At 32.1% G+C, this 26,008-nt stretch overlaps 1 protein-coding gene across 1 annotated transcript; it reads left to right on the top strand.

The window, feature by feature from the left end:
- Positions 1-84: 84 nt before the first annotated feature.
- Positions 85-21,047, top strand: LOC129910084 (rapamycin-insensitive companion of mTOR). The gene is made up of 20 exons (XM_055987345.1): positions 85-546; positions 9,598-9,796; positions 9,859-10,045; positions 10,108-10,466; positions 10,535-10,688; positions 13,441-13,545; positions 13,613-13,817; positions 13,876-14,079; positions 14,139-14,473; positions 14,532-14,708; positions 14,771-14,979; positions 15,041-15,335; positions 15,406-15,569; positions 15,629-15,961; positions 16,019-16,143; positions 18,134-18,369; positions 18,431-18,651; positions 18,713-19,054; positions 19,125-19,219; positions 19,285-21,047. The coding sequence occupies exons 1-20, from the start codon at positions 501-503 to the stop codon at positions 21,006-21,008; spliced, it is 5,715 nt and encodes a 1,904-aa protein (XP_055843320.1). The 5' UTR covers positions 85-500; the 3' UTR covers positions 21,009-21,047.
- The last annotated feature ends 4,961 nt before the right edge of the window (positions 21,048-26,008 follow it).

The following is a 26,008-nucleotide window of genomic DNA, read 5'->3' as shown; positions in this document are numbered from 1 at the left end:
GAAAATGGCGGATAAATGTCAATTTAAAAGTAAATGATAAGAAGCAAGTAAAAAGCAAAAAAAAAAAAAAAAAGAACCAACCAAAAATCTTTTTCGTAATAAAAAAAAAAATTAAAATGGAAATTTTTCGGTATAACGCACTAAAATATAAACTCAATAATAAATAAATATTTTACTAAATATATAAAAGTGTTTTTTCTTTCAAATAATTTTATTATAATAAAAGAATAATACAAAATAAAAACGCGTCTCGAAACGCAACCCAAAAAAAAAAAAAAATAAAAGTGTGCCCCCAAAAAAATTTATATTTTATTTTGTGTGTGATACAACCCCGCAATGCGAATGCGAAGAAATCTCTTCTTCGTCGTCGTCGATTTACTAGTTTTTTTTTTCTTCCTCCAATCATCATCACAAAAAGAATCCAAATATTATAAAAAATAAATAAAATTTATTTTTTACAACTTTTTTCAACACACTCTTGAGTGAGGACAAGAGTGAAAATGGCTTCTAGCTGGCGAATAGGCAAAAGGAAGTTTCGTGCCAAAGGTAAACATAAATTCTCCATAAAAAAAAAATAAACCTAGAAAAAATTGGTAATATTTTTGTGTCCCCCCTCAACAAAAAATGTAAAATGAATTAATTCTTTTGTATAATTGCAAAATCACACAAAAAAAAAATATTATTTGTGTTGTTTGAAATCGAAGTGAAGTGCGTAGGATGGTCAAAAAAAAAAAAAAATAAGTGACGGTGACGACGACGACGGTGGTGATGATGGTGTCGTTTGGTTTTGGTTTGGTGGCGAGCACAGCACAATATCATTGAAGGACGCGCAGGGTGTAAACATTTTCTTATTTTTTTTTTTATTTTTATTTGTTTCTAGCCCACTGCCGCATTAGTCCAGTCAAATTAGCAAAAAATAGCTAAATTAATTAGGTAAAAGATAAAAATTGATGGACACATAAATTAAGGCATACTATTGAACATAGTAGATTTGAAAGATTTGAAAGTAAGATTATTGCGCTTGATATTTCAAAGGCATTTGATAGAGTTTGGCATCAAGCTCTCTTATCGAAAATGCATGCATTTGGTATCGATGATTCTCTTCTTTATTGGATTAGAAATTACCTTTCGGGCCGTTCAATACAAGTCGTATTGGATCGTTTCAAGTGTGAAACCCACAAAATAAACGCTGGTGTGCCCCAGGGCTCCGTTTTGTCTCCGACTCTCTTCCTCATTTTCATTAATGATCTGCTTTCTGAAACTTCTAATTGTCTCGCTGATGATAGTACCCTCAGTTTTTCATATTCGTTTGAGGATTTACACAACAAGTCTTTCGGATGTGGAACTTCAACTACAAAATATGATAAGCTCATTAAATTCTGATCTTGACAGCATTGTTCAATGGGAAATAAGAAATTGTGTAGAATTTAATGCATCAAAAACACAATGCTGCTTACTATCATTAAAACGGAACCTTCCACCCATGCCACTATCAATGAGTAGCACTTGCATCGAGGAAACTGAGAAACTTTCCATTCTCGGTATGAGTGTAACAAACCACCTTTTGTGGAATGAACACATATATTCGATGTCGCCAAAAACGCTGCGAAATGTTTAGGTTTTCTCCGAAGATGCAAGAAATTCTTCTCATCTTCTGATCTAGCTGTAATCTATAAAGCTTACATTCGACCAAAACTTAAATACCATTGTCACATCTGGGCAGGTGCTTCGATAACGTATTTGAGTTTCTTGGTCAGAATACAAAAACGTGATTTTTAAATTGATAGATGATAGATCGATAACTGAGACAATTGCGTCCCTAGACCACCGACGTAATATGTCATGTTTCTCGTTGTTTTATCGCTATTTTTATAAACAATGTTCAGATGAAAAAATTTAACCGTAATACTAGCGCTTCTAGGAATGGTCATCAGTTTACCCTTGAGACCAATTTCGGACGTACCGTCAAATACAGAGATTCTTTCTTTAGCCGCACCACAAGAATGTGAAATATATTACCCGCCTTTTTTTTCCCTGCCATTTTATTGTCCAGAGCTTTAAAACTAATGTGCATCGGCTTCTCGTTTTATATCCCTCCCTATTTTCCTGAAGCTCGCACTGTGTTTAACATATTAAGGGTATTTAACTCCCCTTAGTGCGCGTTAATTATAAAAAAAAAGTAAAGATCCATGAATTATGAATTGCCAAAATTTGCGCAAGGTTTGACTCTACTAACATCTTTCATTAGTTTGATCCAAAAGTATTTCGATTCAAATTGTCTTTTGTTGGAAAAAAAATATTCACCATAAGATTCAATGGAAACGTATTTACTTTAACTTGTTATATCACCGAATTCACATTTTATGACTTGGATCACTTCAGTTCTTAGCCCTCCATATTATAAAACTGCATAGGTATCTTGTTTTTCAAAATATTTCCAAAATTTGGATTTAGAGACAAAAAACGTTTTTTTTTTAAACCTTCAAACATTACAAATACTCTTGCTTCGTGAATTTCCAACCGATTTTTAATAAAAATATAAGTTATTTGATCAGTAGCGCAGCTAGTTCTTTGGGGGCCCTGGCCTTTTAGCCCAGGGGCCCTATTTCGTATTACAAAACAAAACAACGATACATAACGATAGTCACGACATAGAGAGATTTAGTACAACGATAGCCCTGTCTCATTGGAGGTGGTAGTCTACTAATAGTAGATGTTTTGGTTAATCTCGTAGGGTAGATGTACCAATATCCGAACAGTTAACAGAAATTCAAAAGTAAAAGCGCTGTAAAAAATTATTTAATGGAGAAAGGTGTAAGAATACTTTATTATAAAAAAATAAAATTTTGTCAATGAGTACAAAGGTTTTCTTATAAAAAAATAAAAACCGAAGGCATGTCGTTTTCACCAGAAGCCGAACACTAGGTGCCTAATTCCGAACAACATAAATTTTTACAATTTTCTTTTATTATTAAGATAAAAACTCTTTTACAACTACCTAATTTAAATAACAAAAATATGGAACCTTCAAGGTTAACAAAAGTGTTCTATACATATTATGTATTTATAAACCAAATAGGAAACGGGCCTATATCATTTATGGTTCTGGCTCTTCAATGGGCTCAATTTTTTCGGTGCTTCCGATACAACTTTAAGAACGGTTTTAAAATGAACGTTTTGTGGCGTTTGATGTGCATTCTAATAACTGGTTGGTAGGCACATTAGAGAAAGTTATTATGGATGCATTTTATATGGTCGACCGCTTTGGGGTCGAAGGGATAAATTCCATATCTGCGCAATGCATTTGTATAAAACCAAAACGGTCTTTATTTTTTAGAACGTACTCAACAGTCCACAGAAGTTTGTTTTTCTCACCTAGGAATTTTCCAATGTTCGTTGCCTTTTAAACTGGTACATTACCACATTGAAGCTCGGCAGTGACTCTTGAGCCCTTTTTGGTCCATTTTCTTCACTCGGAGTTGAACAAAACTTGAGAATTTGTATATTAAAAATTCTCAAGTTATGTTCAACTCCGAGTGAAGAAAATGGACCAAGCTCCAACATCTGCCGGCTGGTTGATGTGGGTTGTATTCGGAGGAGAAATGAAGTGAAGAAATGAATTATTTATTTTGTTTAAATAGGTATTTATAAATTTGTATAAATATTTAAAAAAAAAAATATTATATAAAGAAAATTTGTAGCAGTTGCATAGTTCCAAACAGTAGTGTACGGAGAAAGGAAACTCATTAAAATTGGCTTCCTATTACCGAACAGTTTAAAATAGGAATAAGTATATACAATTTTTTTCACTCGGAGTTGAACATAACTTGAGAATTTTTATCCTCAACTTCCGAATTCGCTTTTATTCACTCCAAGTTGACGTTTTCAACTTTCGATTTTAAACTCGAGAGTTGATCAACTTCCGTTTTCTCAACTTCCCTTAAAAGTAGAAGTTTGCCGACCCAACTAGAGAGTTTGCTTCAGATTTTTTTTTAATTTTTCTGTCAAAATTTTGTTGGCAGTTATTGTGTTAACGAGTTAATATTCCAAAGCAAACAAAAATCGAAAAAGCAAACAAAAATCGAAAAATTAAACATAAAATAGAATATAAAAATATGCTTTCGATATGACAGATTCAAATTTTAATTTAAATAAATGACAGTTTTTGTTTCATATTTCATAAATTTCCCAGGGATATTTTTCAAACTTGAAGTTGGCCAACTTTAAGGCTTGGCCACACCGGAGGGTATGCGGTAGAGGTACGAGTAGCGGTAACGATATTTGTATGAAAAAAATTCCACATCTGAACGTTGATATGTCAGTTCGGAATTTTTTTCATACAAGTACCGTTACCTCTACCCGTACCGCTACCGCATACCCTTCGGTGTGGCCAAGCCTTTAGATCTTCAACTGGAGAGTTGAGAAAATAATTAGTGAATAGAAAGAAATTACAACTTGCGTTTTAACTCTCGAGTTATAGTCAACTCTCAAGTTGGCAAACTCGAGAGTTTGCTTTAAGTTGAGCAATAGTGAAAAAAATAGCCCTTACTATGTTTATGTCTGGGTCTGGGTGGAACTTTGCACACATTTGTTCCTGACCTAACTCAGCGATAAAGTTTATTGAAAAAAAAAATAATTTTGGCATTTAGGGCAAGAAAAATACATGATCTTCCAAGAAAATCCCATGAAATTAGTAAGTACAAACGTTAAATGTTCGAAAAACAATGTTAAAAATATAATTTTACTGAGATAAAACTATAAGCTGACTTGAGAACGAGTGATTTCAAATTAATTTACGCCATGGATACAAGTAAATAATCTTTCAAAAAAGGCAATGTTCTTAAAAAAATAAACAAAAAATTAAACAAGTGTTCCAACTTGTTCTGCTGTTCCAAATACCCTTGACCTTTGTGATAAACATTACGAAATCAACTACAAATACTTTTACAATGATGGATTAAAAATAATAGAGTTAAACCCTGAAAAAAAAAAGAACAAGCACCGACCAAAAAAATTTCCGTTGCAAGAGTTTGAATAAGTTTACAAGAAACATATTATTTCCTTTTCTACTGAAAAATATTTGAGCCTTTTATTTGTTTATGATGTTTCTAAACTGATTTTAAAGAATTTGGCATCGCTGATTTAAAAATCTGCCCGTAGTTTTTTTTCTAGCAGCTATAGTTTCGGTGATACAGATACTCGGGAAATGCTTAAAAAGTAGCAAATATTATTGAGGTCTTATAACGGGAATATCTCGAAAGGTTGCAAGCTTATAAAAAATTCTGATTTCTGATTGTAGATTTTTAAAAAGAGGCCAAAAAAGAGGAATTTGATAAAAAAAAGAGGCCCAAACAAAAATATGTGAAAATAGATAAGTTAAGTACGACAGTCACACGAAATATCTTATTTGCGACTTTCCCGAACCGCAACACAAACCTTTTAACACAATTTCTTAAAATTAAAATTGTATGAACGTAATACGAATAATATAACCTGTGCGTAATTTCTTCAAGAAACAACACAAAATTTATCAAAAATAACCTTATTTAATCAAATCAGCACTAAACAACAGTTACCTACGTACCTATATTTTTTTTTTTACAATTGTAAGTGGTATAAGTCAGTTTGATTTTCCAAAAAATGTCCATTTTTCTTAATCAAACGTACATTATTTTAAAAAAGAGGAAAAAGAGGAACCAAAATTTCAAAAAGAGGGATTTTTCGACAGTTTTTAAAAAGAGGAGGGAAAAGGGTGAAAAAAAGAGAAAAAACGCCTCTTTGGAGGCGCAAAGGTAGCCCTGTATTCAGCTCAGCAATCTATAAAGTAAGAAAAAAGTTATAACCAAAACATAATCAAAAAACTTTGAACCGCTCTCCTGAAAAATAGCATATATTTGAACTCAGAATCTTTACAACTTTTATTTGTATGTGTGACTTTATTAACAATATCTATCGATTTCAGTATCAATCTTTTTTCTATCACTTTTTTATTAAGAAAATAGCTTTTTGACCTTTTTCTAAATTCACCTCAGTTTACCCTACTAAAACGACAAAATTCTTATATTCCTGAATACATAAACTTTTAAATTGAATTTTATCTTGACAGGATGTCGCCAGGCAACCCATGTGCAAACTGTTTCTTTAGATACTGTCTTTTTAAGAAAATATAACTCCCAACTGATATAACGAAGATGGTGGGTCGTCCTATGGCGGGATTTTCTACTATCAAGTGACAATATTTTTGCGTTTACTTAAGATATGAAAAAAATTAATAAGATTTTTTTTGTAGAGAATTTTCTAAGCTTTAGATCTTTACGATCGTATTGCAAATAACAAAGATATGTTGGAAAAACTGAAATGGCGCTTTTTTTTGTCAAAATTGCCGATTCGGCCTTGGAGGTAGAGGTCAGGACTTTTACTATACTCAATAGTATGCCTTTTTAATTAAGGTCTCCATCAACTTTCAGCTTTTACCTAATTAATTTGGCTATTTGGCCTTTTTTAAGCTAATTTGACTGGACTAAATTTATATTATTTTATTTTCATCTAAAAAACAACCCGTGATTTGTTTGTATCAATTTATTTTTAGACTAAATACAGATCGAAATAGAAATTTATGCTTTCTTTAGTTTAGGATTTGTTTGTATTTAGGATCATGACGACGACAATGCGACATCGACGACAGTGATAAACTCTTTGAAATTTGCGTGTAGATAGGGCCCCTGTTTTAGTGGGAATCCTTTCCAAGTCGTTTTATTTGGGTGTTGTTATTTTGTTTAACACGCATTTTATTGCTTTGTTTAAGATAGACAATTTGGTTCCTTGGTTTGGAACTGGAGGAATCCCTTGACTTGAATTGCATTTGTTTGTTTTTTATTTTTCTGCAATTACGCAAACATTCATTCTCCCCCGTGTGACTCATGACAATCATGATGATGATGAGTTTCTTTAAAAAAAAAATGTTTATAATTGCCAAAAACCAGTGACGAAGGTGGAAAAAATATAAAAATTGGTTAGTTAAATTGGAACATTATCGGCAAAGTTGTTGTAGTTTTTAACGATGACAATGACTACGATGACGGTGACGTAGAGAGTATCTAGTATTATTATGGTAAAAATATGAAGGAAGAAGAAATAAAGACATGCTCCGTAAAATTATGTGGCATGGTATTGTAGCATTTGAATGACTATGTTGGCGGTGTCGGTATAGTTTCGGAACGGTTGATGGGTTGTTTTTATTTTTCCGTGTTTATAATCTACTTCCTTTCTTTCTCCGCAGTTATACTGTATGCACTTGCAATTTTTAATAGTTTATTTTGTTCTGGTTTTTGTTATTGTTGTTTTAGTCAATTGAATTGTTAATAGTGTTTTGGCCTAGTTTGTAGTTTTTTTTTGTTTTCTTCTGCCAAATCTATTGCCTTGTAGATTTTGTAGATTTTTCTCTAAAAACAAAAAAAAAACATTTAAATAATTTCCACAATTTATCAATTCAATTGCAGTCAAAAGCCTGGAATGAAGGTCATTTTAGAAAATTTTGCAACTCGCATTTCTACAAGAGTACCAGGAGCCTTCTAGCAAAGCTTCACTTTGAGAAGTGAATTGCTTTTAAGTCTTGTTTTGCGCCATGGGTTTTTTAGTTATTTGAGTCTGAATGACTCAACGGCAATAGATTTCATTTTCTCATTTAAATGTTTGCAAATCAACTTTTTTACCTTTTGAAAAATCATGTGACCAATCCACTTAAGAAATGACAATTCCAAGAATATTACTAACAAAGTTTTTGTTGACTAAGAAAAAACCCATCGGTCAGACAGTAGGTATGAGCAATATTTTTAAGTTCTTAATAACTGACCTTCTAAAAATTGTCTTACTTATGATCACACATCGACACAGAATAGATTAGGTTAGATTGTTGGGCTGACAGTCAAGTTACCATTATAATTGGATCAATGTAGATCAATTGTTATACCCTGGGATCCCATTTATGGAAATTCTATAATTTATTTATTTATTATTATTATATTTAAAATAGTTTTGTAAATAGCTTAATTTGCTAAATAAAAAAATGAAGTGAAATGAAAAAAATAATATTATATATTAGATCATACAAGCTGTTGCAGCCGTGTTTGTTTATTTAGCAGGTATTATCCTGAAAAAAAAAAAAAAAAAAAAAAATGGAGGGTATTTCTAAGGATTTCTATAACTGACATTCATCTGATATCGAAACAGAGATTCACATCGAAATTATAAGTGATATCTTGATCACATGTTTTTCGGTAGTTTTTCTTCATCTTCGAACTTCTAGTCTTAGGAGAACACTTTTCACCTTTATCATTCTTTCTGAATTAGAATACTTCTCGGTGACTTAGACAATTCTTCAACCTTATGCTATCATAGAAGCCTTAAAAATTAATAAGGTAAAGGTTTAGTATATTGATTTCATTTTTCTCCAAATTTGTCGGAGTGTTAAGAAATTGATCGATGGGTGATTTACCAAATTAGGTCTCGATCAGTTTGTTTTCAAAAAGTGTAAGACGATCACACAAAATAGTCACAAGCATTTTATATGCGTTGGTTTGAAGATTTAAACCTTTTAATTTCGGACAGTGGAAAGAGTCCCCCTTATTGTAGATCAGCTTACTAAATCGAGTTTCTATTCGTTGGTGAATTCCGACCAAATTGTAAACATCATTGTCTTCCCATTTAAATAAACAATTTTACTATCACGTCGATAGTAATGTTGGTTATAAAGTTTTAATACATTCGAAGTAAAATCAACAGCTTCTTAATTAAAACTAAGTAAATACTAACATCTAATTTGAACACTCCTTTGAGGCAAACTGTAAAATTCTCCCATTGAGTATCTGGAAGGATTTCGTCAGCTATAAGTTCTTTGGCAAGTTTAAAAGATAGTTCGTTGACGTGGGTTATCTGTGACAGTCTCTTCGTGACCAGTTTTTAAAAGATCTTCTGAAGTGCCCTTGATTGTACCTTAGTTTAGTAAATTCAACTTACAGATTCCAACCATTATGACAAGAAGTTTGTTATCTTTCCCCTTGCGACTACCACTCTTTAGGATTCAAATACCAAGATGCATTTTGATGTGGTTTTCGGTAGACAATGTTCGTCCATAATTCCTCAATCGATCGTTGCGTTTGAATTTGTCAAGGCTGAAATCATTCAGTCCATGTCTAATGTTTAACTATCATTTTCGTTTAAATATCATTATTGCGTCTCCCGGCAGAATGACTCAAAAAATGTTCTTTTGCGTTTAATGGGATTGTCCTTATCAAAATCGTTCTTTGTCGTGACTATAATAATTAATTAACATCAATATAATTTACTTGCCGCTCTCTTCGTATTACGTAGTAGACCCCAAATAGTTCTGGAACCAAACGCTATCAGGCCATCTCAAAAAATTTAATTTAATTTTAGTATCAAAATGACGCTGTCCAGCAGTAATTCACATTTCAACGCAGTTGGCCCTTGAATTACCATCTTCCCTCAAACCTTACCATCACCCACATCGTTCAGAAACGATCAACAACAATCAATATTATTCTTGAATCCCGTTTAACATTCTCAATTTTCTTACAGTTTCGACGGAACCAGAAGACTATTTTCGTTTGGATCCACAAAAATCTCCAGCAGAAAATGCATTTGAAATTTATGAATCGTTGTGCATTAAAGAAACAAGAGACGCTAAACGTTTGTTTCTTCTTAATGGATTTGCAACGCTCTTTCAAGAGAATAAAATATCACAATTGGGTTTTACAACAGAAGAATTTTTATATTGGTAATTATTATTTTTTCTCAAAATAAAACAACATTTTTTAATAATTTGTTTATCTTTTTTAGTTTAAGTGTGTCACTTATACACTCATTTACACAAGTTAGAGCAGCTGGTCTGCGAGCTATCCGATATGTATTATTAACGCCAAAGGACATTAAAATATTTAATTCGTTGCAATTGCCGTATTTGGTTTGCCGGAGTATTGATGTACTTTTGAGAAATGACGACGAACGAGTTCAGGGCCTTAAATTGGTAAGAACCCTTAAAACTCTTTATTTCTCAATAAATTGATTTTCAAATAACTTTTATTTTAGGTTCGAAAAATTCTCGCTATATCACCAGAAGATGTGAGTCCTGTCATTGTTCGCTGTTTGGTATCATTGGCGAATAATGGCATCGAAGATAGCGACAATATGCTAAGGGCTTGCCTTGCGACGCTATGTGAATTCGGTGTTTTAAATCCGACATTAATGGTTGTATGCGGTGGTGTTGGTGCAATTACCAGAAATGTATTGGAATGTCACAATCCACGAATAGCTGAAAGCTTATGTGGCGTTTTGTTGCATTTGCTTGAATGGCCAAATACAAGAAATATTTCTGGTATTCGATTAGATTGTTTGGCGGCACCATATTGCGATTTTACCTATCGATTGGGTATAATGGATAAAAATAAGTAAGTATTAAGTAGAATACTGATTAAAAGATCATTTATTAATTATTTTTTGTTTTTGAATTTTTTAGAGATGCTCGTGAATTAAGATACACAAGCAGTCGACTGGCATTGCTTTCTGTTCTACGCAGTTGGGCTGGAACTTTGGAATTTTGCAATCCCAGCAACCCTTCAGGACTAAAAGCTATAGTTGATGTTTTGTATTTAAATCAATTAGAAGTTAGGGTAAGTTCGCAATAATTTGTTAATCCCTGTGAGAAGATTTAGAAGAAAGTTATAGAAATTAAAACAGCCAAATTCTGGCATAAAACTGTTGGTAGAAAATAGTTGACTAAGAACTGTGGAAATTATTAGAACTTGTATTCAGATAGAGTGAAGTTTTTGACGGTGATATAAAATAATGCCAAATGAAATAACACCAAATTTCAAATTTGGTCTTATTTCGTCTTTCAAAACGAATTTACACAAATTTGGCTTTATTTCGATTTAAAAAAAGAAATAAGGCCAACAAAATAATAGAAATAACCCCGAATATGTTTGGCTTAAGTTAAATGGTATTTCAAAGCTTAAAATCAAACAAGAAAAATAAACATAACTTAACATAACAAAAACTTGTTTGAAAAAAGTAATAAAACGATATAAAAAATAAAAACACTTTCTGGCACGACATGTCATACATGCGACGAAAGAGTCAGGCTTAGTAACTAACAACTCTCCATATGTGCGTGTAATTAATTTACAAGAATTAGAGTGACCTACAATTTACCGCTGAGTCCGAGGTGCTAAACAGAGATGCACTTTTTCATAACAATTTATTTGTCAATTCCTCGCAAGAGGCAGTAACCCTGGCAAAAATATTTTTATTTTAGATGTTGGAAGCTGGGAATCGAATTCAGACCCGATTGTACCACGGAGTACTACATTAAAAATGTTCTATGTTAACTAAAATGAAATCCAAGTTGACGATCATAAACTGAAAAAAAATTGTAAGGCATTACGAAGGGCTCAATTTTATCGATGATGTCATTACTCTCAGCATAAGCCAGCAATTAAGTGGACAAAAGGCACACAATAACCCATGAACAAGGCGATACCCTTGTCGTAAACATTTTTCGAAATCAAAAGTTTTGTTGCTTTGGTGATGATTTATCGCGCCTAATTTTTCGATATCCTTGGGTTACCATCATTTATTCCTTGACCTTGTAAAGTTAAAGGCGTCGCTATATTTTTCATTGAACAAAAGGTCTCGTTTGGTGGTGTCTGAGACACAAAACTTAAAATATCACAATTTCATAAAACATAAAATAACGGAGCTTAGAATGTGGTGCCCTTTTATATCTCAGTGCTTTTTGTGATAGACCAAATGCAAACCATTTATGTTTTGTTGGTATTGTTTTATTTTACTAATTATACAAAAGTATGCAATTTAGAAAGTAGAAGAAGAAATAATAAGACATGACGGACAACTACAGAAGACAAATAACGATGACGACAGTGATTGATTTACAGAGAGCAAGTGTATGACGATCACGTTGAGGGTTATCGTTTTGACAATTTTGGTTTTAAAAACTACGAAATAAATATCCAAGTTTTTATTTTGCGTGGCAGAGACAACTAAATGCTTCGAGTGTATCTCTTGGTTTTCGATTTAAAACACATAATCCTTATCTTAAGAACTTCAGCCTGCAATCGAATTCCTCTTAAGTTTGAAGATCACTTATTTTTTCATTCTTCATTTTTGAGAGGCATCCCCAGTAACTAAATGCATTTTTGACATGATGTAGTTACTTACTTGTGGTCGTCCAGTTCTACTCAGTTCTGCTTTACCGTAAGTGCTGCTTTAAGCACTAAGGGCTCTTTGCACAGTTATGCTGTTCAGTCAATTTGGGGTCTACTAAATTTCATCCCTCCTTAGTGGACTAAATGATTTGTTATACTTTCTATATTAATCTTGAGAGGAAGGTGTTTTGAAATTTCTGAACCTCAAATTAGAGTAAATTGACTGAGCCTATTGTCAGATCGTGGTTCTGGAACATAATCGCTTCTCCTTCCTGGGATACAGTTGATCCAAAAGTGTTCAATTTGCCGTAAAGTTATTTGTGTTTGTTTTGTTTTACGTTGTTCAAACTTGTTTATACAAATAAAAGACGAATATGGTCAGTTTTTGAGAGCTGAACTAAGCTTGCAAATTAAGTTAATTCCAATTAACTCAAGAAGCAAATAAAACAAGGGATGCGGAAATGCTTGAAAACTTATGTCGTTTTCCAAAATTCAAGGAGTGACACTCCTAGCTATATAATCACTCCAAAAGGAGTGATTTCAAATTCCAAAATTGAAAAAGGAGTGAATTTTTGGAGTGAATTCTTCACTCCCAACATTTTGAAGGAGTGACGGAGTGATTACCAATACTTCTACATTTGACTTCATGGACTGCTTGTCAAATTGTTGGGTGGTTGTTTAACTTTTTTTTGTGAAGGAAATTATATTTATTTACAAAAAAAATTCAATAAAGTATTGTAAAAAATCACTAAAAGTGAATTTAAAAGATTGAGTTATTATTTTATTCATTATTTCGTATTACAAACACATGCAAAGCAAACGTCAAATCACTCCACTTGCCAAATTCTTCGTGAACAAATTCCAAAATTGCACGAAAAAGGAGTGATTCACTCCCATAATTTTGGAAAACGACATTAGAGAGTAGAACTTGATCTAGAGTTAAGTTAAGAAAACAGTAAAGTTAACTCGGGGTTAAATTTACGTGTTAGTGTTACGTAAAACTTTATGAAACTTTTATAAAGCCCGCTAGGAGGTATCAGTTGATGTTTGAAGTTGATGGTGTACTTTATATAATTGTATATATACTTCAGTTTTCCAATATAAAGTAACCGTTATTGTTACCTCACCTCTCTTGAAAACGCACTTTGTTTTTTTTTTTGTCCAATTAGAAATTAAATAAAAAATTCTTCCATTGCAGAAAGCAATTTTGGATTTGCTATACGAACTTTTGGGTCTTCCGCAACCCATTTGGACTGATGAATATTCGGTAGCTCTATCAGCGGTAGATCCTTCAGATTTTCAGGTAAACAAAACGTTTAGATAGATCATCTTCAATTTCATTTTAAATAATAAATTATAACTTTTACTAGGATACCTGGTTACTAAGCAATGGATTTGTTGCAATGGAAGGACGTTCAATACTACCTAGTCTTGCAAGTCGTGCCCCCAATATATGTGAACAGCACCTAGCTTTACTATTATATTGCTTCTTGGAAACAGGTTTACTAAATGCACTTGTCGAAGTTATAGTATCAAGTGATACTTTCATTTCGGTTCGTGCAACAGTTTTAATTGGTAAGTTTTTTCAAATTCATATAAAAGTAATTTTATAATAATATATTTATGATTTTAGGAAAAATCCTTCATCTAATGCATACTCATTTACCTGCCGATATATGTAGTACATATCCAGCGCTACCAACACTTGTTACACATGCAACGCAGGGCAACCATCAAGCCACAGCCTCAATATCAGCTCTACAAAACTATCATCAAATGCTGCGTAACCGACCTGTGTCATGTAGTTTGTTTCTCGATAGCATTATCCAAGGAGGAGGTTTTTTGATTTAAATTTTTGAACGTTCAAAGTTTTTATTTTTTAATCTTACTTTAAAGCTCTTATAAATACACGACTTTTCAAGCGAGACATTAACAACTATGAAGTAACTACAACTACCGGAAATGCTGCTGCACTTGCCGAAGATAATTCCGAAAGGCGTCGATTAGATTCCGTATCGTCAAGTATTAGCGGTGGTGGAACTGGAACTGATGAATCTCATTCACTTCCAACAACTACCATGAGACGTTCAAGTTTTCGCTTAAAGAAGAAAAAATTTCGTCAATTTTTTGAAAATATGCGTGAATTTAATCGATTAGCTAAGGATTCCAATGTATTAGTATTGGCTGATGGTAATTCTTGGGATTGGGAAATAGTTACAACTATTTTAAGAGTAAGACTTACTAAATTTTGAATATAAGGTTCATGTTTAACCAAGAATTTTCTGTCAGACGGATGCAATTGGAAAACTTGACGATAGTAAAACTAGATTTCTCAAGAGAATTGTACATTACTTTAAGCCAAGTAGCAATCGATTCTCACATCAAGACTTAGCGCACGGTAGAACAGTTCCAGCCTATGTTACAGCCGGTCTCGATTTAATTGATTGGCTTCTAGCTAGCAATGAGGTTTCTTGTTTAACTGATCTGCTCTTAGAAACCTCTATTTTGTAATATTTTTTATAATTTAGTTGGAAAGCATGCGGCAGCTAACGGATTTGTTTTCGGATATAAGTCAACACTTGCTAGCAATAACAACATCAAATAGAGCTCATGACTGCCTCTTTAGCCCTCAGCATATGAATAACACAATGTGCCAACAGTATTTTCTTTTTATTGGACGAATGTGTCGCCAGGAGAAAGGAATTAGTATTTTAACAAATACTGCAGTTTTTGAACAGTAATTTTAGATACATTTAAAAAAAAAAAAGAAGAAATAAATTGTATTCTTTCTTTTAAAGATTGACAACTCTGGTTTCGAGTACAGATCATGTTTGTTATGTCAAACTTATTGTATCAGGCCTAGACTATGGACTCGAATCTTATACGAGAAAAATTCTCGAAAAAGCACTGACATCGGCTAAAACTCGAAGTGGTCGTCTCTATTCAACGCAATTTTTGTTAGTATTGCTTAGAGCTAGGATACCAAATTTCGAAGTGTGGGGTATACCACTTTTAATTAATCAGACTAAAGACTCAGAGCGAAGCATTGTTTTAGCAGCTGTTGATGCTCTTGATGAAGCATGTTATGAAAAGGTATTTTTTTTTTTTAATATTGCTGACGAACAGGACATCTAAAATAAAACTTTTTTTTTTTTCTTATTAGAATTATTTGGAAGAACTTGTTAGCATTTGGCCAAATTTTAAGCCACTCGGTGATGTAGGACGTCTTCTTATGTCACGTTTTTATTCAATTTATCGTGGACTGAATCACCGTAAGGCGAAAATCAAAGAAGAAGTTGAATTTTGGAAGAATGGTTACAATAAAAGGTAAGAAGATTTCAAACTCAACTTGAAACATTTTCTATATTTTTTGTTTGCTCTCACAGATATGTTCTTCTGGTTGAAGCTGATACGCATTCCAGTTTAACATTACACATCAAAAACGAAGATGGCTATTATAGTCGAAGGAATTGCTCAACTAGACCCATTGTTATTCCACCTTATATTCAACCGCATTTATATGGACAACTGGCACAGACTAGTCAGGGTATAGTGGCATTGCAAAATTTTGCTGATTTACCGGGATTAGTGGATTGTTTAAACAAAGCAAAAATGAATGACGAAAATGATTGTCTTGAATTGAAATCAGCATTATGGGCATTGGGGCATGTTTCGACACATTCAAATGGTATTGAATTGTTTTTAGAGTCTTTCCCAAGGTATGATTTTTTTAATTATATTTTTTTATAATTAATCTTCATTTGACTTATTTACAGAATATATGAAAAAATTATATACTTGGCAACGAAAGCAGAAGTTTATTCAATTCGAGCGACAGCGTTTAGTGTACTTGGATTAATAGGATGTACAACAGCTGGAGCTAATTGTTTATTTAAATTAAGTAAGTTAAATTTGTATTCTTTAAACAAAAAAAGCAGCAAAACAAATGTTTTGCCTTAGAATCTATTTTGTTCACTATTTTTTTCTTAACTCTCGAGTTTAAAAAACAAAAGTTGGCTAACTTTTAGTTTTTAAAATATCCCTGGGATATTTGTGATAACAAACAAAAATATTGACAGCTTAAAATCATATTTTGAATGTTTTACGTCATTGGTTCGAATTTTATTAAAGTTTGTGTATTATTTTGCATTGCTGGTGTTCAAAATGACGAATTTTTCAAAAGTCTAAAATCCAAATCAAATCAATTTCGTCATTCGAATTCATGGTTAATTTATAAAGAAATATAAAATGCGTAATGATAACTGAACTAAAGTAAATGTAATTGGATGGAAGTGGAAAACATTCTAGCGTCCGCCTCGTCGACAGTAATCTTAAGCAGAAATTTTTATCAAAAAATCATTAAAAGAAAACCTGAAAAATTCCTTATTGCAAGATAAATACCACCAGAAAATATTGTATACTTGTATATTTTCGTGAATAGAATGTTCTTATTTAAAGTTTTTTTTTATTAAAATACATAAGAAAATATATAATGCAATTCTCTCAATTTTTTAAAAATTGTTTTGGTTTTTGTTTTGTTTATAAAAAATGTTTATGAATTTGCTCTTAAATTAGCGATGCAACATTTTGTATCGATTCCTCTTCAAAAAATAGGCTTATTTTTTCGAAACTTCGTTACTTTGGAACATTAATTTTGTTTTCACAATAACAGCAAAATTAAATTTTGACAGAAAAAAATTAATTTCGAAGCAAAATCTCAAGTTTGGTTGGCAAACTTCTACTTCTTCCGGAAGTTGAGAAAACCGAAAGTTTATCAACTCTCGAGTTTGAAATCGAAAGTTGAAAACGTCAACTTTGAGTGAACAAAACAAAATTCAGAAGTTGAAGATAAAAATCCCCAAGTTATGTTCAACTTCTAGTGAACAAAATCACCCTTAGTTCACTGGCGTTACGGGCAACTGAAGTAGCAAAACATTCACTTGAGAAAAACCTCGACTTTGGTAACGGCTATGAATTCAGCTCTAACTACCCTGACTGTTATATATTAAAAAAGCTTCATTTCGGTGGTACCTAAACAAACAAATTTTTTGTTAGGATTTCAAATGATTTTATTTCATACAAGTTTAAATAATTTTATCATTTCTTTAACATGGCTCCCGCTTCCCAACCCATACCTTCATTTTAAACAATTACGCTTTCCTCTTCATTAAAATAGTTTTGTCCAAATGTAAACCTTCTAGTTTCTACCAAAACAGGAAACTTTCCAACAAAATTGAGCGCATTTTCTTGTAGTGTAAGGTTGCATAGTTCACATAGATATCTTCCAAATCATTCCTGTCCGGAAAATATTTCTGTTTTAAAACTGGTGATTAGAGGTCGGTTAGATACCCCGTGATATAATACGATATTTCGATTTATAATCTTCTATTTTGCGTTCAAAGCGTGTTTGGATCTGGCCAACTTATCAACCATATAATTTTTCGAAATCAAGTTTCTAGATATGCGCACACCATGCTCGGTGTTATCATTAACGACTTTAATGTTTTCAGCTTCAAATTCAAATTCCAAATTTTCACGTTTCATTTCGGTCTCCATGAGTGTTTATTAAAAGACCCATAGAAACACGGTCACACACACCTTGTAAAACCCCTTCTAAATCATCGATGAATAGGGCAAATAATAAGGGAATCGAATTTCATTCTTTTTTAAGTCCCACTTCTAATTCCAAATGGTTCGTTGATTTCCTCTCAAACGCAGAAATTGTTGAATTATAGAGATGGTCCAAGACACTCAAAAACTTCCACGATGCTCTTTAATTACATAGCTTCAGCTTTAGTGCTTTTCTGTCTGTTTTAGTCGCTTTGAGTTGTCCATTACAATATCAATAACATATTACAATTATTACAATTTCTGACATTAATTTCTCTTAGATTGGCTGTGTGTTCGACACGATCGAAATACAATATGGCCTGTTTATCAACCTGAAGACTGGATATCAAATAATTTTACACCTGTACGGCATCCCTGCGAAGATGTTCCTTCATATAATTATCCAAGTTTAGATGATCAAATTGAAGGATCATATTACACAAGAAGTGATTGGAATTTATTATTAGCTGATGATACAACAACAACAGGTGAAAGTAAAGGTGATAGTAAAGATGAGGTAAGTTATATTTTTCATGCTTTTCATACCAAATCAATATTTAAACAATTTTTTTTTTCAGATTGTAGGAAGCGTTACACAATCAAAAACAATGATCGAACCAACATTCACTCGTCCTGGCAAACACACTCGATCATTATCTGAATCGAAGACAACTGATGTTATAAGTTTAATAGCTGGTACACATTTACATCATCATAGGATACGTCGTAATTCATGTACTGACTCGAATACATCTGGTGTAAGCAGTTGTGAATCGGTACCAGCTCGAACTACTGTTGGGTATGTTTTTTAATCAATAAAAACTGACACGATAGAAAAATACAATTCTGTTTTTTTGCAGAGATTTCCAACAAATCCAATTAAGTCCGATTCCTTCAATGTCTAACCTCGCTGATATCCCGTCCAGACTAACTCTTCCTCTTCGACGAACGTCAATTATTGGCACATCATATTTACAAACACCCATAAGCCATTTGGATTTTGAGGGTTATGCAAAATTAAGAACCCTCCGACGGCATTGTCGACCAGTTCTATCCGAATCGGCAGCCGATGAAATTGCCGAAATAATAGATCGCAATGAAATTTATGCAACATTTCGTCAAAGAAAATCTTCAATTAGTGATTTGCATCGTAAGATTAAAGTTAGAAGTTTGGACCGTCATACTTCGCTTAATGTTTATTCGTAAGTTATTTTAATCAGAATCCAAGGAAAGATTTAAAATGTATTCAAACGTTTTTTTTTTTTTTTCTAGACAATTCACTGTTGAAGATCTTCAAGTTCCTTTACCAACATTGGCAGCACCAAAGTTCCTCTTACAAAATGACTCAAAAGGCCCTTGTTACTCAGGTAAAGGTTTCATAAAAGTTTTTAAGCAACGATTTTTTAAATGATGGAATTTTTGTTTTTTTTAGGAATTTGCCTTCCAAAACACATTCTTGATCTTTTTCCAACGCGTAACATGACTACCACATACGTTTCGCGTGACATACAAGATCAAGATTTAGTAGATGCCAATTTAATGGGAGTTAAACAGCAATTTTTCAATGACTCCATCAACGAGTGTGACCAAAGTTCTGTAATAAGCAATTTCTCCGACGTTTCCTCAGTGAGTAAACGTTCAAAATGGATTGGCAAACATAATCGCAGTAATTGCTTACGTTGCTCCCGTACGAACAACAATAAGCCAAATAAATGCAGTGATAACTGCTTATTTAATAAGAAGCTTAAATCCTATCCAAGCTCATCGATTCAACTCTCTGAAGTATCATTTAACTCACCTGAAAGCATTCACAGTGAAGATAGTATGCCAGATCATCTTACAACAGTGATTTTATATAATGTCTTGCGATTAGCTAATCCAGTGAGTAGTAAGCAATCGAAATTTGCTCTACTCGAACTGAAACAAAAACAACCAGAATCCTTTCAGGATATTTGTCTGTATTCTGAAGTTTGTAAATTCCTAGGACGTAGTACTTATCGCATGAATGCTAGACGCTTCTTGCAAGAGCTCTTTTTAGACTTGAATTTTGAAAGTTTTAACGTTGAGCCAAGTGATATTATAGCTCGAAAGTTGAAAGAATCACCTCCGAAGCCATTAAGGCAAATAACTGAACCTGGTGAAGAAATATCCTCCTCCTCCCAACCATCATCTCTGAATGATACTAACAACACTACCCCACCACAACAACAACAACAATCGTCTCCGAGTGTAACACCAACTGCTCAGACACCACCTGTGATTCCAACAAATTCCGGCGGCGGCGGCGGCTGGTTTCCATCCTACAAGCCAAACATAAAATCCCCACCCCTTGAAAGTGTCTATGAGACCAGCTGTGAGAATTTAATTGAATCACTTAGCTCAAAATTATCGCCGTCAGAAAATCAAACAACAACAACAAATTCATCCTCAACAACCATCACATCATCAATAAACCCTTCCAATAGCCGAAATACTACTACGATAAACACCACACCGTTACCGTTAAATAACGATCATGCCGCAAACAGTAAAACTAATAATATTTATGAATCTAGTTTAATAAGTCCGAAAACTGCTGTTTTAAAAAATGATTTTTTAAACAGTTCAACAACAATAACAACAACAACAAATAACACTGCCAGCAATAATAAAACAATTGATAACAATTGCAGCTGTATCCTAACCAAACAGCCTGCAGTTGTTATTGAAAATGAAAATAAAAAATTCACCAGAGGTCGCTTTTATACCCTCGAATTGGATTTGAGTTGTACAAAAAATAAGTTTCCTATTACTGATCGAAGAAAAAAAGAGGCTCCTCACTCGACCACACCGACACCGACATCGACATGTCCAACAATAATGACAACGACGACGACGACAGGTGATCCTTCATCACAAATAACTGCAATTGTGATTGGCCAAAATCAGAGTCAAAGTCAACCATCGTCAACAGCGTCGACACCTATTACAAGCTCGAACACGACCAATAACCCCCCCAACCCCACGACGACTGCGGCTGTAAGCTATATCGGTCAATTAACTTTTACAAAAAGTCTGGCCGCTTCACTGTCCAAGCCAATTGGCAGTCTGTATTGTGAAAAGCGGATACAATCTTCCAAATCTGAAGCTGTCCTATCAAAGGCTAAGCAAACTTAACTTAAAGTTATTTTAATAATAATAAAGTCCATTTGAATATAGGCTTTGTTTTTTTTTTCCTCAGTAAATATTATATATATTATATATATAATATTATATATGTATAAAAAAAAATATATATTAAAAAAAAAACCTAAATTATGCATAAATTATTTTTTCCCATTTTTCTGTATATTTAACTTATACCACCGCAAGAGTTTATTGCAGTTTTAAATTCACACACATGAACAATTCCATTTCATAAGCAACAACAAAATAAAAAATTAAAACGTCATCGTGTCGTCGTTGTCGTTGTTTACAAAAATAAAATAACAAAAAAAAGTAATAATTAAATTGTAAGAAGAAAAAAAATTAAATTAAAAAATAAAAAAAAAAAAAATAAAATTCCATTAATTGTAGCTACATTAAAATTTTATATTTATATTATGTGCATTGTAATATTTTTATTTGCAGAAACAAAACAAACAAAAAAAAAGATAATAGAATTTAAAAAAAAGTAATTATTTTTATTGTCAGTTTAATCAGTCCATTATTTTCATAAAATATTTAAACGGAATAGTTTTATCTTCAACTCACTCACACACACATAAACACAAACACACACATATACATACAAATACAAAAAAAAAATTTCGATTATAAGTCATTTGTTTTAGTGACCAAAATGATGTTCTATATATTTTTATTAAAACAAAAAAAAAATTGTTTCCTTTTTTTTATTTAACGACTTTTGATTTAGTAGTTGTTTATTAATTATTATTTTTATTTTTTCTTTTCTTAATTATTTTTTTTTATTTAAAAAAAAAATGTATAGTTATTTGTTTGCTAGAATTAAAAAAAAAGAAATGATAAGATATATATTGTAAATTTTGTGTTTTTTTTTTTATTATTCGTTGGGTAAAGTGGAACTATTTTATTAGTAAACGGTAACCACAGTTTGTTTTATGGAGAAAAGACGTAAGTATTTGCTATTGAAAATAAATTGGTGTTTTATACATAGCATAAAATCCAATCGGACATTGGAGTCCTTTTTGCATCTTTCGTTTTACTTGGAATTCAGTTTACAATTATAGGAAAAGTTAAAAAAATCGAAATTAAGATAACTTATAAAATCAGACATTAGAGTACGGAAAAATTGGTTTCCGCAATTCTGTATGTTTGACAGAGCAAACACTTGGCAATTAAGGATTTCTTGTAATTTCTTTTTTAGATTATAAAAATATCAATTTGGGTTTAAGTTGAAGAGATTGTATGTACCTTAAATCCATTTTCGTAGAGTTTTACTTTTTCTTTAAGATTCAAGAATTTCATAACGACTCACGAATTTCATGTGGAAATTTTTCCACCCGAAATTTTTCGTCCAGAATTTTAAAGCTATTTTACGCTAAACTAGTATCCTCTTGGCCACTCATATTTAAGTGAAAAAAGAGCTGTCGACTAACTCGCAAATTATCTTAAAAAAGGTTCGCAATACAGGGAGTTTTCCGGACGTGAACAAAACTTTTCGCCAGAGACTCACAATAGTGGAAAACTGATATTCAGTTTATTTTGTTCACGTGAAACACGATAGAGCTGATTGTTACATCATTTAACTAATCAAGGCACGCGCCTAACATCTTTCTAATCACTTTCCTACTTTCGTATATGCAAACGAATTGTTGCTATGCCTAAGAGTATGGAGAAAAACATGAAAGAGCCGAATAACAATAAATCATACTTGAAGGAGCTAGTAAAAATGCTAAGTATATTCATTTGCATGTTGATAAACTAAGAAAACCTGCAATTGGGTGAAGCTAATCATGTGGGTGAGGTAGCGCAGTGCGTAGTGTACTGGCTTCTGAACTCGCTTGGTCTAGGTTCAATACTCAAGTGTGGCGGAAGAAGTTTTTTAAATCAAATAAAAAAAAATTACTAGACCAAGCACCACACACAAAATGGAATAAAAGGAGTCTGATGATCCGATTGGCATCCGTGAAACAGTACTGTAACTCTAGCCATAAACACTTGGTGGTAACACCTTCAAGATGTTGTTGTTGTTCAAAGATTATAATGAAATTGACGGTATAAAATAGCAGCCAAACTGCAAGTATGGAAACATACGAGACTTAAACATCATTTGATATCGTTATTTTGATTGTTACATCATTTCCTATTTAATTTTCTGAATACTAAAGATTTTTTTCTAAATTATTATTAAAATCGCTAGAACCGTCCCAAAAAAGAGAGTGCACCAAACTTTTATTTTTGGGACGCTTCTAGCGATTTTAATAAAAATTAAAGCAAACAAATTTTTTTGTTATACAGGAAATTAGATACATTACTTCATTTGGAGATCTAAGCCATTTGAAAAGATGTTTAAGTAGCTTTCATAACAAGTTTTCTCTTGTTTTTTTTTTCTTATCATTATTAATCAAACATTTTTAAATTTTAAACAACTTTTGCTTTTTGAATTAACAATGTACCTACAATGTTTTCTATTTCCAAATTTGTTTTCCACCCATAATATTTTTGTTCGCCCGGAATTTCAAAAGCTATCATGAGTTTCACTCGAAGGGAATTTACATTTTCCAATAAACTAGTTTTTTGTTTGGCACCAAAATTTAAGTGGGGTGGAATCGGCTAAGGTGATTGTTGATCATCACAATAAATACTTTTGCTCCACGTAGGTAAGGTGATTATCAAAGTGACGATCACCTTTTTGTTATGGTTTGTGGGTGACAGCTATTTAGGTGTCACTTTCACTTTCTATTTTTACTGAAATCCTTAACGGCGAACTACATTATATTCTAAACTAATACGAACATTTTAGTTTGTTGAATAAAATATGGTTTCTTGTGAAGAGAATAAATATAGAATATTTAATATGTAAATATATTTATTAAGAAATACAAAAAAAAAAAAAAATGGGCATCGGTAGGGATGGAACCTTGGTCTCCCTCGTGAGTCATCGATAATTCTGCACTTGTAGGGTTTTGGTGATCACTTTACTCAGAGAAAAAAAATAGGTGATGGTAAAAAGTGACAATCAAAAAGGTGACAGTCAACTCTATCATCAAAATAAAGGAAAATGTCCAAACGTAACAACTTTGAATTTTTCCGGGTGGAATCTTGTTCACGGCTTTGGCCGCACTTAAAATGTCTGCCATTGGTATATTTGTTATCAGTGAGTATGTGGCGTTGGTTATCAATAAATTTTAAGTGGTTACCCTCACTAAATCGATTTTCAGAAAAATGGTACTTTTGATGCGCTTTTTCTCGACAACCAACGCCCCAAATAAATGCAGGCAGACTAAGGTATTCGTCATCACCATGACCCACGCTACCTCTGACATTCATATGAATCGGTTACCTCTCACGCAAGAAATCTGCTCCTGGCTCTTAGACTAATAGGGCTGAACGCAAAAACTGCATTTGCATTGAAATTTTTACTTCGCATAGGACTTTAAAAAAAACTAGCTAAATTAAAAAAAAAATAATAATAAAAAAATTTTCATGTATTCTTAATATGAACCAAAAAATAAAATTTCAAAAAAATTGTATGTATTACAATTTTTTTTTCAATCACTACTAATAGTTAATTAAAATGTTTTAAAACTAATCGTTAATTTTATAAAGCCCTTGTAAATGTTTAGGTATCAGGCTTTTACATCTTGACGTTTGTTCCATACAAAAAACGTCATTTAAAAGTTTTAAAGCCTGTTTAATGTTTATGTAATTGGCCACCATAAAGCAACTTTAAGATTCGAAATGAAGTCCCTAGGTTACGTAATTTCTTCAACAATTAGCATACTTGATAACGTCCAGTCATTGATGTGATTCAATTAGTCGATAGCCTGTTAACCGGAATATAGGCTTTTTAAGTAACAAATTATTAAAAAAAAATACAAATTTTTTTACGTAAATAAAAAAATGTATGATTTTTTTGAATACCTTCTTATTTGAAATTACCTATAAAAATATAACTGTTAAGGAGATCAGATTTAAATCTCGTGTTTTTTTTCTATTTTTGGGCCACCAATATGCAAAAAATTAGGTAATTTGTTCAAAAAATACTGAGATTCTGACCCTAAGAAAATATTTATTGAGTAAATAGTGCTGAAATATTTGAAAATTATGTACCTATTTTATAAATATATTTTTTCTCACAGTGTCACACCCGTTACAAAAAAAGTCACACCCGTTACATTTTTGAATTGTTATAAAACTACATTGTTTTTATTAATTCTCTTGAAATATATGTTCAATGGAAACGTAATTAAATCTCCTTTCATATTGAATAAGATATCTACGAATTTCCATTCGAAAATGGCTTTTTTTTGTAGAACTAGACTGAATAGTTTTTCTAACGTCACACCCGTCCCTACTAACAATTTTGCTTCTATAATGCTTTACAGAAGCAACAATTGCATCTGTAAACCTTTATAGAACCAAAATTGTTTGTCGGGGTAATATCTTATCTTAAGAGTTTGAGATGTTGAAAGACAGGCTAAAAAATTGTTATTTAAAAAAAAATTAACAACAAAATATATTAGATGTTGAAGCTATTGAATACTTTATTAAGTGAATAGTACACAAGCCAGGAACAAAAAATGAAGTAGGTAACTGTTTCACACCCGTTACAATGAAAATAAATAAAAAAACACAAACTTTTTATTTCTAAAAAAACAACTCATAAGTTTTTATACCAGATCAATTTTATTTATGAATAAGATGGAACGTTCATAATTTATTCTTAAATATTTGACTAAAATAATTATAATCAGTCTAAGTAGGTACTATTACAGAAAATTGAAAAATGAGACTTTTTGTTCACCCTGTGATACACAGCCCTAAAATATAATTGTTATAAAGAAATATAACAGTTACATACTTCATCCCTTTTTTTGTAATACGGAAGTTCCTATATTAAAAACTTTTTAATGCGCAAGTACAAACAAATCCCCAAACACTGATTTATGAATGAATTTCTGAAATTTCCATTCTACCGCCAGAAAAAAATA

Source organism: Episyrphus balteatus, chromosome 2 (genome assembly GCF_945859705.1).
Source record: "Episyrphus balteatus chromosome 2, idEpiBalt1.1, whole genome shotgun sequence".
Lineage (NCBI taxonomy): Eukaryota > Metazoa > Arthropoda > Insecta > Diptera > Syrphidae > Episyrphus > Episyrphus balteatus.
The sequence above is the reverse complement of the archived record's forward strand: the minus strand, read 5'-3'. Positions and strand labels throughout refer to the sequence as shown.

Coding starts and splice junctions, on each gene's coding strand:
- LOC129910084 (XM_055987345.1), top strand. CDS start 501: ATGGCTTCTAGCTGGCGAATAGGCAAAAGGAAGTTTCGTGCCAAAG. Junction 13,818..13,875: donor TCGTGCAACAGTTTTAATTG/GTAAGTTTTTTC, acceptor TTATGATTTTAG/GAAAAATCCTTCATCTAATG. Junction 14,709..14,770: donor GGCTTCTAGCTAGCAATGAG/GTTTCTTGTTTA, acceptor TTTATAATTTAG/TTGGAAAGCATGCGGCAGCT.